This window comes from Phoenix dactylifera, chromosome 8, assembly GCF_009389715.1.
Source record: "Phoenix dactylifera cultivar Barhee BC4 chromosome 8, palm_55x_up_171113_PBpolish2nd_filt_p, whole genome shotgun sequence".
Taxonomy (NCBI): Eukaryota; Viridiplantae; Streptophyta; class Magnoliopsida; order Arecales; family Arecaceae; genus Phoenix; species Phoenix dactylifera.
The window spans coordinates 18,678,134-18,694,378 of NC_052399.1; the positions used below are offsets into that span (position 1 = coordinate 18,678,134).

At 38.1% G+C, this 16,245-nt stretch overlaps 1 protein-coding gene across 2 annotated transcripts in view; it reads left to right on the forward strand.

Moving 5' to 3' along the window:
• Positions 1-16,245, forward strand: part of LOC103702961 (cyclic nucleotide-gated ion channel 1-like) — a 28,122-nt gene that overhangs the window by 8,057 nt on the left and 3,820 nt on the right. For both annotated transcript variants that reach the window (XM_008785620.3, XM_026802949.2), the window contains 4 exons: positions 1,840-2,052; positions 8,651-8,928; positions 13,724-13,835; positions 14,465-14,701. In XM_008785620.3, coding sequence (XP_008783842.2) covers positions 1,840-2,052; positions 8,651-8,928; positions 13,724-13,835; positions 14,465-14,701 — 840 coding nt within the window. The remainder of the gene's footprint in view (positions 1-1,839; positions 2,053-8,650; positions 8,929-13,723; positions 13,836-14,464; positions 14,702-16,245) is intronic.

Genomic DNA, 16,245 nt, shown 5'->3' on the forward strand with positions numbered 1-16,245 from the left:
ATAATTTTTTGTAACTGATACATTATCTGGACATACAAATTTCATTATGACACTAAAAGAAACTTCCAGATGACTTAAAATAGTAACTACATGATGAGATTTTTATAGATGCTGAATTTCCTATGCATAAATGGTCATCCCTTGATTCACAATTTGTAAATACCCAATTTAGTGTCTTCAAATGACTTCCTATGTCCTTAGTTTGATTCTGAACTAAACCTGCAAAAAGTAGAAACCGTAGTCTTCTGCAATTTAATTGTTGAATTATCAATCAATTTCTTTTCTTGTTTGAAAGAAGTAGGATAACATTAGAGCTCATCACCTTCTTTCTTCTTGATCCATTATTATCTTGACCACCACCTCAAAAATAAATCCCTAGTGATTGTTCCCATTAATTTAAACAAAGTGCAATTGAACTTAAGCATTTGCCGAATGATCAGTGCATTTCTTGCAATATCAAGGTTTGTTAAAGAAGTCCAAATTGTTTCAAAATCTGATGTTTACCCTTCCGCAGTTCCACCATTGAAGTCTTTATCAAACACTACATTCTGTGCATTAGTGAATCTATGACGGAATCCTGTATATCTATTAGCTAATGCCATGCTTGGGGGACTGTTCCAAAGATCACATAATCTTAACTGAAAAGTGTTTTTTTTATAAAAAAAATGCTGTCTATGCTCTTTTCTTGTTTTATTCTTTAAGCTCTCTCTTTTCCTGCATATTCCCTAACTTATGAATCTATAGCAATGGGTTATCGTTTTAGAAATTACAGATTGCAATGGCTCTTCTTTAGCGTCTTTTGGTCTTTATGTTTCTATCTTGTCTACAAACTGTTGAGAGTCTCACACCCTCCACTGGCATTGAGTGGAAAATTTCTGATTGTTGGACCACCTTCAGAAGTGTGGTAACTCAAGAATGAAAATCCTTTCCCACTTAGGAAGTGTGGTAACTCCAGAATGAAAATCCTTTCCCACTTAGGAATTGTGGTAACTCCAGAATGAAAATCCTGATTCCAAAAGTACAAGAATTCTTGTTTCTTGTGCAACTGCCCATAAAAGTCCTATAAAGAATTATTTGTTGTCATTATGTTTACTAATTTAGCTACAACGTTCTGCAATTTGTATTTTTGGACATAAGCGCTTTCTATGGAAAAATATTGGCATTTTTGAATCTATGAAAGAGGAAAGAATTAAAGTACTCTGCTTTGTTAAAAAAGAAGGATGGTTGCAAGTCGGTGGCTTAAAAAGGCAATGACTTGTTCTTTCTTATAATATGTTCGGGCAGATGCAATAAGTGGAAGGATCTGGCTTGGAATGATTAGGTGCATAGAATTGAATATATAATGCTCCTTTTGCAGGAGATTCTGAAGTTGATGTTCTGTTAATATATTAGTCCCAGCTGACGAATCTCAAAATATTTCAACAATGTTTTCAACTCATTTTCCGCAAAATTATACCATTGCTGCATGTGATATTTTCTTTATTGGGCTGAAAAGTTTTGGAGCTCCGGTTGTTTTCATGTAGTTTTTTATTAGATTGATCTGTATATTTTGTTTATACTTACTGTTGTTATTCTGATACTGGATATAGTTCTCAATTTTTTTTTGGTTCGTATGATCTCATTTGCTTCCTTTTGTTTATCAAATTCATAATTTGCTTGCAGAAATTTACTTCAACATTATTTTGGTTTTTGTTTGGTTTTACTTCGAAGGTCCTTTTCACCCCCGCAGACTTAAGATATCATAATCTAGTTAGGATTACTCATCTTGTTCTGGTGGGAAAGTTATTTGTTTCCTTGAGAGGTGCCAATGTTTGTTAATTGCATGTTTTTTCTGCTCAGGTGGTTGTATTGATTGTAATACCCAAATTGAAAGGGTCAGCGCTTCTCACTGCAAAAAATATTTTGATGCTTATCATTATATGCCAGTATGTGCCAAGATTTGTCAGGATCATACCATTGTATCTTGAAGTTACAAGGTCTGCTGGCATAATTACTGAAACAGCATGGGCTGGGGCTGCTTTTAACCTTTTACTTTATATGCTTGCAAGTCATGTAAGTCCATTTATCCTGGCTTTTTTCTTTGTAGTTCTGCCAAATACTATTTTATTTTTCTTTTTGTGTATCTACTGCTAGCAATTCCTGCCACAGTGCTACTTTTTCTTATTTGAGTTATTATTGTTTTTTAATCTCCTGCAGTCCATGAATGAATGGGAGTTAAAGTAAATACAAGAAAATCTCCCCCCCACCCTCCCGAAACAAAAAAAAACAAGAGAAAGAAAAAGCATATTGTATGCATATATTAAATAAGTGTCATGAGTAGAACATGCTCCCCCCCCCCCCCCCCCCCTCTCTTCCTCTTTTAGGTCTTATAATATTAAAGCCATGTGCTATCGCCACTGTCAAATGCTGTTATTTTATTCATGAAAATCAGAGAGGGTCGAGCAAGAATATATCGATTGAGCTTTGGCAAGGATGAGGAATGGAGTACCATGGGGCTATATGCTAGTAAAATAACATTGGTGTAGGCTGGTGTAGATAAGTGCACCATTGCGTAATCAATCTCAGATGTCACGCTATGAAGTTATGGACAGTAATGAAAATGGGTTTGGGCAAGTGATGTGTTGGAGGAACTATTGGATCTTATCCAGAAAGACAAACCATCAAGTTTATTATTTAATTAATTGATGACACTTGCAAAAACCTTACAAAAAATTTTTCCTTGTCGTGGAGATAGGAAACAACAACTGTCCTGGAGCGGTTGTTAGTTAACGTTGAGGAGAACATACATTGAGTCTCTAAACAGGATTCACTAAAGATTTGAAGAAACTAACATTTTGCTGTTTTGTATGGGATATCTTGTTTAGAGATTATTAAATTTGCAGTTTGCAATTTGTAGCAGGGCTTGCCAGTCTTGACATTTAGTTCAATCTCTTTATAGTCGTTAACTTGTTAAATTATCTGTTCACTATAGTTTTAGAAGCTGTGCTTTGTTTATTTTTAGAAAGATAAAATCATGATTAATGAGACTAGGAGAAAGTTCCATAAAAATAATCCAAGGGCCTTAAAAGACTGCAAATTAATGCAAATTAGACAGTTTATTTATGCTCTCCTATTGCAAAGATACTGAAATACGAGATAACGACCAATATTACAATGTTTCCCTAGGTTAGTTACTTCCAACATCTTAACTCATAGGGAACACTTAGTGAGACAATTGAAGATGTCCTTATTACATAAGAACTGGTTGATGAAAGAGATAACAGTGGTGTGACAAAGTATATAAACATTGAACTGAAGCCATCTTTTAGCTTTTAGACTAAAAGGGGCTACATGTGGAAAAGCATATGCTAGGAAGAAAGCAGCTTTTGCAGTTGATAAATGTCATGGTAAATATATATCATGATCAGGGTTTGCTGAACCGGTTCCGGAAGCCGTACCGATCGGCGACCGGACTGGTTCAGCTCGTTCGGTATCGTCTTGGTACCGGGCCTATACCAGGAGAGCTCAGCCAGAGCCGAAGAAGGAGAAGAGAAACAGCGAGCGGGGGAGGGAGGGAGAGAGAGCCACGGAGGGCTGCAGGGGGGTGGCGAAAGCCGAGGCCACGTCTCCTGTTTCTTTCGAAATAGGGGACACGGCCGTGGAAAAAATTTGGAGATTTTTAAGTGAAGTCGGCAGAAGCTAGAGCAAGGTCCGCCGTACTGGTACTGGTCAGCGTACCGATGGTGGCCCGAACCGATATATACCGATCCCGTACCGGCACGGTAGTCGTACCGGCTGGTTTTTCAATGAAAAGCTTCCGGTACCGGATCCCACGCTGATCTAGTACCGGTCTCTGCTCGGACCGGTTCGTACTGGCATGTACCGGCCGGTACGGCATACTCTGGGCCAGAGGGTTTGCCGACTTCATTTAAAAATTTCGAACTTAAAAAATTTGAAAATTTTTAAAGTCGGCAAGTAATTTGCCAATTTCACTTAAAAATTTCTAAATTTTTTCCACAGTCGCGTCCCCTATTTCAAAAGAAACAGGGGACGCAATCACGGCCTCAGCCTCCACTGCGCCTCCGCGGCCTTCGCCACCCCCCGCGGCCCTCCACAAGCATCCACGGCGGCTGCTTCTCGTCCTGCCCCCGCTCGCTCTCTGATTCTTCCTTTCTTCCCCGGCTCCGGCGCGTACCGGTTTCCATGGCGGAACCGTACGGATAGGCCACCGGACCGGTCTGATAAGGGCTGAACCGGCCGGTACGGGCCGGTTCAGCATACCATTTTCATGATAGAGTGTTGTTTTCAAATTAGTGAGTTAAGGCTTCCAAGGGGATCAGAGATTATTTTTTTTAGATGGCTTAGACGAGTGGTTTACCCTATTGTATTGGGAGGTGTCAATGAAGAGCTTTCTGAGATAAACACCTTGCCTTTAGCAACTGAACCTTCTAGAGGAGTAAGTAGCTACTAAATTATCAATACGTTTCTATTTTTTCAGGTAAGGCTTGCTAATGCAGTCAATAGTTTTTTTCTTTTGGATGAGTGATAGTAGGTTGTTTCATTTATTCTCAGTTGTGCTTTTTTCTGAGATTGAGCTTGTCCAGTTGCCTTCACAGCTCTCTCTCTCTCTCTCTCTCTCACACACACACACACACACTCAAGCACACTAGACTAAAAATATAGCAAACATGATAGACATGATAAGATCTGAGAGTCTGCAGAAAGGCAAAGCTTCATGAACAGTGAACTCTGGAGTTCGGGTCTATGATCCAGTCCATGCTATTTGCATGATGGAAAATAGTAGGAACTGGACGTCGGAAGAATCTGCAAATGAATATTCTTTATTTCCTCTCAGACAGGCCCTCTTTTCTCATTTGAATGGACATCTCTTTCGGTAATGATCATCTACAACTGAAAAGCTGAAATGAAAGGCATTCTCTGGCCATGGAATAGGGAGGTTTTTGGTGACTTGTTTCAGAACGTCAGGCGAGCTGAGGATGAGGTTCTGAAATCTCAAGTTGTAGAAAGAAAGAACGAAAAAGCACACTTAGAAAATATTTCTTGTATCCCTTGAGTTTATCATATGAACTTGATAAATTTCATGCATAGGATGAACGTATAAAAGAGAGGTGTTAAGGTGTACATGGTAAAACTTGGACTGTTGTCAAGAATTCTAGAAAAACTTGATAGTTTGCAATACTAAAGGATAAAATAATGAAAAATGATCGAGAATTTGAGATATAATAAGGAGTGGGCTTTGCTTCATGTTCTGCAACCAACAAAGGAGATGGATATCTAAGACAATCTCGTGTGGAACATGGGAACTAATCTCATTTTTCTTACATGAGTTTTACGCTGTGGAATATGTCAAAATTTTCTATTTCCATGACTTTCTTTTCTGTCCTTTCGTTCATGCCATTATGCCACCATAGTACCTTGCAAATTCTTCCTGAGGATTAATGAATTTTATTTCCATTAGAGTGCAGGGAATGCGTCTTCCCCCTGGAAGTGCATATTCCTGTTTGGGGTTCTCTATTGATCTCTCATATATTTGTACTTTTTTCTATATTACTATAGGATTTTATGGAACTACATGATTCCTAGACCAAATTCAATGGATGGATGGACCTTGTCATTCATCCAGATAAGGTTTGTTGTATTGATAGTGGGCATTGTATCAACTACTAGGTTGGTATGGTCCTATACCAACACATGGTATGGTGGGTCATGCTGGTCAGGTACTACTACACCAAAACACTTTTTTTTATTATTTTTATTAATTTAATTTCTATCTTTTTAATTTTTTTTATGTTGATTCAAGATCTAAGGGGTTTTTATTTGTTATTTTTTAAAATTTTTATGGTTTAAGGGGTTCCCTGGTACAGGTTTTAGGGTTTAAAGATCATAGAACACTATACAAAGCAAATAAATTTAAATAAATGAAGTTATGAACTATAGTTTTAGAAATGGATTTATATCAAGTAACTGAAAATTACAACACATTGCTTAAGTGTAGTCCCATGTAGAATGTTTATATGCCTCATAGACATCTGGGTCTTTTTCATATTCTAGCCTAGGATTTGATTCCAATCTGAATATTGTCCCTGGCCCTATTATCTCTGTTTGATCGATCAATGTGTGATATTCCGAATCCTCATTTCTAATGGAATCGAAATGATCTATGGATTGATCAGAAGATCCTTTCAATTGGCTAGAATCCCTTACTTGAACGAAAATAGATCTTGTGGAATCAAAATTCTGGGTCATTTCATCCGTAGATCCGAGAAAGTCGAAGCTTTCTCTGCCTCTTGTGCAGTATTTGCCGCAGAAAGAAGCCCATACCCTTGTTAATCTGTCTAATATTATCCTAGATAACCACCTTGATACTGATCTCCTATCTGACATTGGGCTAGCCATCACATACTAGGGAAGGAGGCGGTATGCTATGACCCGTAAGAGGATAGGGCTATGGAGGATAGTACTCACTTGAATATAAAGTCTGCGGTGAAGGGTTTAGATACTGGCTGTATATTGGCTAAAGATGGTAGCCACTTTGGCTATTGAAGAGTCCAAAGTGTGTTGTGCCTGGCCACCTTATCTTTTTGCCACTTCTTATTCAGATTTTACCAATATGCCAGCATGAATTTGTGGTGGTTGGTTGGCTTGTTGATTTATCTCATCCTATTTGTCCTTGCTTTTTTCATATCCTCCTTGGTATCTTGAAGATGTTGCATTATTACTGCTGGACCTTGCTTAACACCTAGCAAGCTGTCACATTAGGTTAAGCACCCCAGCATGCTACTTGAGTTGGGTGTCACACCTTGGGTTTTCAGGTCACACCGTTTGCTCCTCAGGTGGTGCTGGATCCCTAACATGGTTCTATACTGCCACCAATGTTAGGATCCATCATCTTTTGGCTACTTGGCTCCGCGTTTGGATGTGGGATCTTGCAATTTTGACAACTAATCATCAAACACTAACTTGTATTTCATCATATTTCATGATTTTATAATATAATTATAGGTAAAAGATATTTAAAGCAAGGGTCCTTAATGTCATTAATGAATCATAAATTTGTTCAATACACTTCATTTATGACTTCAAGATATATAGAACGTTACTACATTTTCTTAAGTAGTTTTAAACTATTGTTGCACATTTTTTTAGTTTGGTTAGCTATTTTAATTATGAATCATTAAATAATTGTGCTAATTTACATAACCATGTAAAATATCCAGTTGCTCCATAAAGTGTCCAATTATCTTTAGAACTGCCATTTTTCATGATTTAGTTTAATTAGTGATTTTTTTAATTTCTAAATCACTACATGATTTTGTTAATTTATAAAATCATGCAAACAAATATGCTAGTTGCTTATAAAAGTATATCCTAGTTATCTCTACATATTACTATTTTTCATGATTTTTCAGATTTAATAATTATTTAAAATATTTTTTATTAAAAATTTATATTAAATTAGAAAAATCAAAAAATAGATTTTAGTTCAGGCTATTGTAGCAACATACAAGGTTACTACATATATATATTTCAGCTAATGAGGTGTTTTACTCGGTAACTTTTCACATTTATTCAATTTTGGGCATAAGCTTAGACAGGAAGTGCACATATCCCCCCAAGCATGCTAGTAGTTTTTGTTCTTGACAAGCATTTTTATATTTTATTTTTGAAAATTAATTTCTTAGAAAAATGTTTAAAAAACATTGCAAATATTTTCTATGCCAATGTGTTGATCAGAGTGAGAACTATAACATAGCATGGGTCATGCAAAATACAAAATTTTGGCATGGTTTCCTCTTATTTTTCCAATTTTTGGCTATTTTTGGCACGAAAAAACAAGAATAGAGGAGATCTTATGTCTCTATAGCTTGAATGAGGCTAAAATGGCCACAAATCCTCTCCTAGATCACATTTTCCCTCTCTTTTCCTCTCTTACCAAGTTCAAACCAAAATCTAAGGAGAAAAAGGGTCAGGAAACCCTTCTTCTCATTCTATGCTTGGGATGTAGGTGAATCCACAAATGCCTGACAATATCGCCTAGAACTGGTTTGTACCACCTGGTTCCAAACTGGGCTTGAATCAGCATGCAATTCCATGCCAATTCCTTGCCATCTCGGTATGGTATGGAGAATACCACCCAGTTTGGTTCGGTTCAGCAAACCCTGCATTCACATCTGATATCTTATAAAAGATATGCATAAAAAAAGAAAGCAAAATCTATTCTTCTAAAGAAATTAGCTAGGAGATATTAAAACATTGTGTCTTGCAGATAATCATCTTTTATGCATTTCCTCGCTAGTGATACACTACTGCAAACATGCTTAACAATGTTCTCCATGTGCATATGAAGCTAAGAAGAGAAAGTAAGATACACTCTTAAGGAAGCCATATGATCTTCTTTACAGAAAAGGAAGTTAGTTAGAACAAATAACTTCATCCAGACAATCCTTCCACATGCACCACCTATAACTTACAAAACTTAAGTAATTCCTCCTCACAGGGCAAAAAGTAAGACCATATGTTTTCCTTTCTGCAAACCTAGTAATCTGTATATCGTCACCATCATCATCATCATTTTTAACGTGTGACCTAATTTTGCTCTACACTAAAAAGCATGATTGTCATTTGGACTCATTTTCTCTGATTTCCATAGGTTCTTGGAGCAATGTGGTATTTACTTGCTATTGACCGACAATATGCATGCTGGAGACATGCCTGTAGCCAAAGCCAAAACCATTGCCATATGGCCTCTTTGTACTGTGGTGAACATAATGGAAACAATAGTTTCTTGTTTCATGATTGCCCTTTAAGCGAAGATCAAAATGTCTTCAACTTTGGAATATATCTACATGCTCTTCAAAATGTTGCCCAGTCAAGGAACTTCTTGGAGAAGTTGTTTTATTGCTTTTGGTGGGGACTCCAAAACCTGAGGTTTGTGCATTGAAATATCACCTCTTTTCTTTCTATCAAAAGAATTATCTACTTTTAGGCTTTAAGTCGTGTACCATGATGGTTACTGGGAAGGTGAATTCTTTAATTTCTCTTAAGTATTGGAGAAATGATTTCTTTCAATGATATTTGTTTATGTCCCACCACTCGTTTGCACTATTCCTATAATATTCATAAGTATAGAACTTTAATCAACTCATGATAAACTTGTTACGTTATTGGAGAGTACCTCTACTGCATTTCAGCAGTGAAACAGAACAAATATTGCATGCAGTTTGTGGCTTCTTTCTAGTGATTTCTTATTTACTCTTTTGAGAATCAAACTTTGTTGCAGTCAAAGAGATGTTATTGAATATTTAATTACATAAGAAGATATAAAGAATTCACATTTAATCACATTCTAAACTTGACGTATTCAAGTTCAACCTCTTTTTTTAGGTACTCCATATCTGGAGGTTTAAAAGACTGAAAGCTCTGTCTTTGGTCAAAAGATGCTTATGGGTGAAACTGTATCTGTGTGTAATATGCAGTATTAGGTCTTATTTTGAGAAGCAACATATGATAAGTCAGAGCCTTCTCAAGAACCAATTGAAGCTTTTTCTCTTTTTTTTCGAGGGAAAAGATTGGGCAGAGCCTAATGAGAATATAAACAAGTATTTTTCAAATAACTGATGTAATTATTAATTTATGAAACAGTACAGTATAATCTAGTTAATGTAAATAACATTTTATGATAAGGGTTGTTCAAAATTATAAGCTATCGGCAGTTGCTCTGTAAGTTCCAGGGATGACAACTCTGTAAATGCCTAATAAATGTTGTTGAATCATTTAAGAGAGTAGTATCTCGCATATGGAAAAACTGTTGTCTAGATATGTCAAACCGAAGTTGTGCCGTAATTGCTTTTTGTCATGGATGTCTTCTCTTTGCTAAGAAAATGAACATGGAGGATAACAAGGCCTTCTGAAAACAAGGTTAAAGGATACATGTGCAATAAAGCATATGAAATGCGAAGTAAAACTAAAAGAAACAAGGGCACAATACAGATATAAACTAAACAAAGGCATCTGGGCGTTCCTAGAAATTGACCATATTTGCAGCAGAGCTCTAAGAGAGGATAAGCCTTGAAAATTCCTGAAACATGATAGCCAAAAAGAAGAGAGATTATCCTATTCAAGATGCAAATAGCATTTCCTTCATGGTTTAAAATATTCTGGTATTCTTTTCCCGCCAAATAAGTGAGAGTTAGGTAAAGGATGCAATACCATGCAATCAAGCCATGTCTTTGTAGATGATCAGGTGGACAAAGCAAGAAAAATTTGCCTAGCGGGCTTGGAGTATGTTGAAATATGCCTAGCTGGCATGTTTTATCCTTATTTTCCACTAGAAGCACTATTGCTGAAGCAACAAAGGTCATAATCTAACATAGTCTGAATTTACTAAAGAAATTTTTCATGATTAGTAACGAACAAAAGCCCCAAGGCAAGGAAATATGTTCCACAATTCAAGAAGATTGCAAAGAAGAATTTCATTGCAATTATCCTTTTTGTTCTTCTCCTATCTCCCTACTTGAATACATCATATATCATTATTGATTCTGCTCTTGTTGGCCGAATTCAAGAAGGTTCTTGCAGTTTTAACATCATCATCTGTAATAATAAATTCATAAGATGCTAGGCTGAAGTCCCATGGTTAGTCTAGCCAAGAAAATAGTAAAGAAGTATCTTTTTTTTTTAATGTCAACCTGTTATTTAGCTACAATATTCAAAAGAAGTTACAGACTTTATCAATACCCTTGCACCAATTCGTCCTTGATGGGTATAAGTTTTAGAGTAATCTATTGGAAAGTAATATATCAAAAGAATGATGAGGAAACCTGTGTTCTGTCTTTTTGCTCTACCATGGGAACAATGACCAAGAATAAGCGCACTCTAAATCATGTCCTAGTGTTGAAGTAGAAATTGTGTATTGTAATTGCTATAGGTTTCCTGGAGAGCTATATTGTATGGTTGAACACTTGTTTGGGACTGTGATGTTTGCATATGGAGGATTACATGAACTAGGGGTTTCCCAAATCCATATCAGGTCATTCCTAATTTTAAGAAAGTGGTAGAGGGCTTTCATTGAAAATGATTTGAAGTTCCAAGAAGGGAGGTTTTTCCTTTATCAAGAGGATGTAAGGGGGGAGTCAGTCTTGACTGGGGCTGTCAATGGGCCAGGCTGGCCCGAGCGGCCCAGTGATCAGACGAAAAAACCAGGTGCAGGATGGAATTTTTAGCTGGCAAGCCTGATCGGCCTGGTTTTCAGGAAGCCCGATTAATTTCAGGGCCAGGCCTGGGCCACATTTTGGTTTAAAATGAATGAAAACCCAGTTTGAGCCCGGCCCAGCCTGAAAAATCATACTGAGTCAGGTCAGGCTCAGCCTGGTTCAGGCCATGCTGGGCTTGGGCCTAAGCTCTAAATTTCAGGCTTGTTTTGGGCCTACACCCATCCATGCCCAACCTAGGCCAAAGGGGACAAAACTGTTGAAATAAATCACAGGAAAAGGTGGCAAGATAGGACACCAGCCACACCTCTACTGCAAATTAGATCTTTGAGATGAAAAGCGCCAAGTTTGTAGGGCTATTTTTTGCTTCCATTTATATGGATATATTTTTGCCTTTGTACGTCTTTTGGGTGTGCATGTGCCCATGTGTACCTGCATGTGTGTTGGCTTCTTATGTCTTGCTACTGTTTAAAGATGAGGCTCTTAGACTCCTGATGGCATGAAGTTTCCTATTTCTTTATACATATGCAATGAAAATTATTAAGTGATTGCTGCCCTCTTTAACAAGTTAAAGAAAATATTACAACTGATCATGTCAACCCACCTAAAAGACTAAGTCGTAAATTATTCATTTAATTTTCTGTTAGTGAGGCTTCATGCGAAGAAGTAAGGTTGACAAAATTGAACTTGTATTCAATAAAATACTTAAAAAAACTTGAAACTTAACTGTTTTAGGGGTGCTTTAATCCATGAGTACGAATAAAATGAGTTGATTAAGGGCAAATTTACCGATTTTAGTTTTATTTGATTGGTATTTAGGAGCAATTGTTCCCATTTAATTTTGGTTTATATGAGTTTTTAAATGTGAAGATTATGATCAATAGAATGAATACCTAGTTAATAGGGCCTGGTCTGCTTACCTTCTATCTAGTTTGATTGGTAGCACCCTATTGATAATCACGCAATGCACTAATAAGCAACCTCTAAATTTTTTTTTTTGTTTCCAGGCATTCTGAATATTTTACATCATATCTAACATGTAGATTCTTAAGGTAGATGGCTCATATTAACTCCTATAAGGGAAATTTCATTTTGTTGTTTCTGGTTATATTTACTGTTCATGTAATGCATATAGTTTATCAGAAGTAGGGCTGGAAGTGGGCCGGGCCGGGTCGGGCCAAACCCCTACCCAAGCCCGGCCCGAATTTTTTTTCCGGGCTTCGGGCCGGGCCGGGGCCCGAAAAATTTTTAAGGAACAAGGCCCGAGCCCGGCCCGAGCCCATTTGGGCCGGCCCAGTTGGGCCACCTGGGCCGGCCCGTTTGGGCCAGCTCGTTTGTAGCCTGAAGATGTAGAATGTTATACCGTATACAGTAACCGTTAAAATGCAACAGAAATACAAAACAATTTGCACCATATCCAGAAAATATTGCAAGGAAAAGAACCAAAAATTTAACATAGGCATACATCCATGGGCTTGCCATTTGTTTATAAGCTAATTTGAGAATATTTCCCATTGTTTTCATGTCAGCAATAGCCACTAACAATGTATAATATCCAGAGTAAACAATGTTGAGTGAATTTTCTTGGTGATGCTAGCTTGGAAGTACCGAAGGTCCAAACTACCAAAACCAAAAGGCAAAAACTGACATTCAAAGAATCAAAATTGATAGAAATTCAAGTGAAGCTTGCATGAGCGGACTAAATGCCAAATCCCAAAACAAATAAAGATAACGGAAGATTGCGATGGACGGTCGAAGAGCCCTCAGATCTAGGGTTTCCCCGCTTCGCCGAGCTTGGACGGTCGACGACGATGGCTGGCGACCGGCGACGAGCTGACAAGAAAAAGCGAGGAAACCCTAGCTCCACGCCTTCGCCGCTCGTCCACTCTGCGCTTCTGCAAATCCTAACCAAAACGAAGGTAATCGTACCTCGCCGATGATAGGGTGGTCGGGACTCCTCTTCACCACGACGGACCGTCGAAGAGATGAATATCTTGGACGGTCGACGACGACCGAAGAAACCCTAGCTTCAGTGCTCGTCGCCTCGTCGCCTCCACCGGCCACTGCTCGACGCCCCAGAGCCCGCTCCGCCTCCACCGGCCACTGCTCGACGCCCGAAGAAACCCTATCGCTCAGACCGCTCCGCCTCTGCTAAAAATAGCTGCTGCCCGCGATGTCGATTCGGGTGATTTAGGGGATTCGGGTTTGGGCCGGGCGGCAGACGGGCCCGCGATTCGGGCTGGAGGTGGGCTCTGACTTGGCCGGGCCCGGGCCGGGCCCATGATATACCCGAGCCCGGCCCGAAATAGATATGGGCTTAATCATTCAGCCCGAGCCCGGCCCGAACTGTATTGAGCCTAGCCCATAGCCCGGCCCGCGGGCGGCCCGGCCCGATGGGCTTCGGGCCGGCCCGAGCCCACTTCCAGACCTAATCAGAAGTAAAACTAGTCAGATGTGGTTGTATTTTATTTCATTGTTTTTCTCTTGAACCGGACTGTTGGCTTTCTTTGCAGTTCTCTTGGCCAGAATCTGGAAACAAGTACTTATACCTGGGAGATCCTGTTTGCAGTTTTCGTTTCCATCTCTGGTTTAGTTCTGTTTGCACTTCTCATCGGCAATATGCAGGTCATTGTACTTCAACTTCTAATTATTATTTGCATATTTGTCCCATCACATTAAATGTAAATAACCAATATTCTGAATATTGTTGGCTGCAGTAATTCTTAATGAAAGGCTAAATAGTTTAATTTGGGATGCCGGATGCCCCTGTACTGTATCTTTCTGCTTAACTGTCTTGTGCTGACCCATCAATTCTGTCAATCATGAGATGAATTTTTCCCGTATAATATTGTATGGGGTATCTTGTAAGATATCCTTGGACTTTTTTTAGCCAAGAATGTTTTACAGTTCAAATTATGCAAGCTAAAACACAGTTTTCCTGCTGACAATTGTATATCACTATGTTCACTTCTTATTAGTTATGTGCATCATTCCCTTTCAAATAAATGCCTTTGTCTCCAACTTACATGTAGCTTCACAAAATTCAAGGATTTTACATAGGTCATAAAAATCTCCGCCCAAAGTTGAGTTTGTGACATCAAAGGTTGCATGGCGTTAAGTATTTTATGGTCATTAATAGAGATAACTCTCTTATGGAATATATTGCTCTGCAACTATGTATTTTCTGCTGATAAAAAAAAATACCCAGATTTATGCTGGTTGCGAGCCAACTAAATTGCTTTTCACTGTTACAGACTTATCTGCAGTCCACCACTGTGAGGATAGAAGAGATGAGAGTGAAAAGGCGAGATGCAGAGCAGTGGATGTCTCACCGCTTGCTTCCAGATAGCCTTAGGGAGCGAATTCGTCGTCACGAGCAGTACAGGTGGCAAGAAACAAGAGGTGTCGATGAAGAGAATCTTCTGCGGAACCTTCCTAAAGACCTTCGAAGGGATATAAAGCGTCATCTCTGTTTGAATCTTCTCATGAGGGTAGGTCATTTTTCATTGATATCTGTGCTGCATTTTATTGCTCCATGGAGATCGACCAATTTTCCACATTTCTGCCAAGGAATCATAATAATTGCTGATATTTAGGGTTTCATTATTCTGCTCCAAATTCATTGTTATTTTGCTTTTTCCTAACAACACTAAAGGGAGCAAGGACGTCTTACTATAAGAATGTCATTTGTACTTCTAAGCTTCTAGGGTAGTTCTGATAACCAAAATAGATGTACATAATAAATTAGTAGTTCAAACTTTGTCTTGAAGGAGATATGATACTGAGATTCCTAGATTCACTATAGTATTTTTGTATTATTTTTTATACATGCATATGTGTGTAAATTTTGATACTATATGACTTGGTTAAGCCACATGCCTATAACCCTAGATGTTGAGGGGAAAAAAGAGCTTGACTTTGTATTTTGCCATTTCGTACTGCGAACACTAAGGCACAAGCAATCAAATGGCTTCATGCTAGACTTTCTAGATACTTGCAGTCATGTACTTACATGTGAGCTCATGCCTTTATTTACTTTAGAAGGTGAATATCATCTAACTAATTTAGGTGTTGGTTAGCATCTCTTTCATTATTTTTCTATTTTTAAAGCATATAAAAGTGTATTTTATTTTTCTAATTTTTAAAAAAATTAAATATATATAGTATGGTCGGTTTTTTTAAAAACATAAATATGGCAATAGTGGTGAAGGCGATGGTAGTAACAGTGGAAGCAAGGGAGGAGGTGGTGGTAATGGCGGTATGGTGGAGGTGAAATGATGGCAGTATGGTAGCAGCAACAGTGTTGGTAGGGACGCTAATGATGTTGTGAAGGGAATGACGATGGTAGCAGTATGGTGGTAGTGGCAACAACAGTTGTAGTGATAGTGGTAGCAATATGGCGACGATTACAACGGTGATGGTGACAGCAACGGCGGCGGTAGAGACAACATTAATGATGGTGACAGCGACGGTGGGGGCAGAGATGACATTGACAATAGCGACGATGACAATGGTGGTAGAGCTGGCGATGGTGGCAAAGGAGATGATGGTGAGGGTGGGAAAGCGATGGTGGCAATGGTCTGAGGTGGTGTTAGTGGTGGGGTAAAAAGCATGAGTTTCTTTTTCTGAAAATATTGAATGTAAAGGTTTCTTATTTTCTTTTTTTTAGAAATGAAGAAAATAATTTTAAAAAATAAAAATAAAAATACTGGAATCCAACATGTTTTTGCCTCAATTTTCTATAATTTTATTTGTAAAAATAAAAAAAGAGAAATAAAAGTGGTGCCAAACAAGCACATAGTTGTACAATTCTTTTACTTGATCCTAGGGCTGAAATAGGATCGGATACAGATCGGATACTAGTATATCAATATCCATATTCGTTTTGTCTAATGAATATAGATATGTATACGAATGGTTGTCGGATGCAAAAATTCATATCTATATTTGTTTTAAACGAATACGGATACAAATTGGATACCGAAAGTATGGATATGGATACGGATATAAATCGCATAATTAAACTTCATAACCA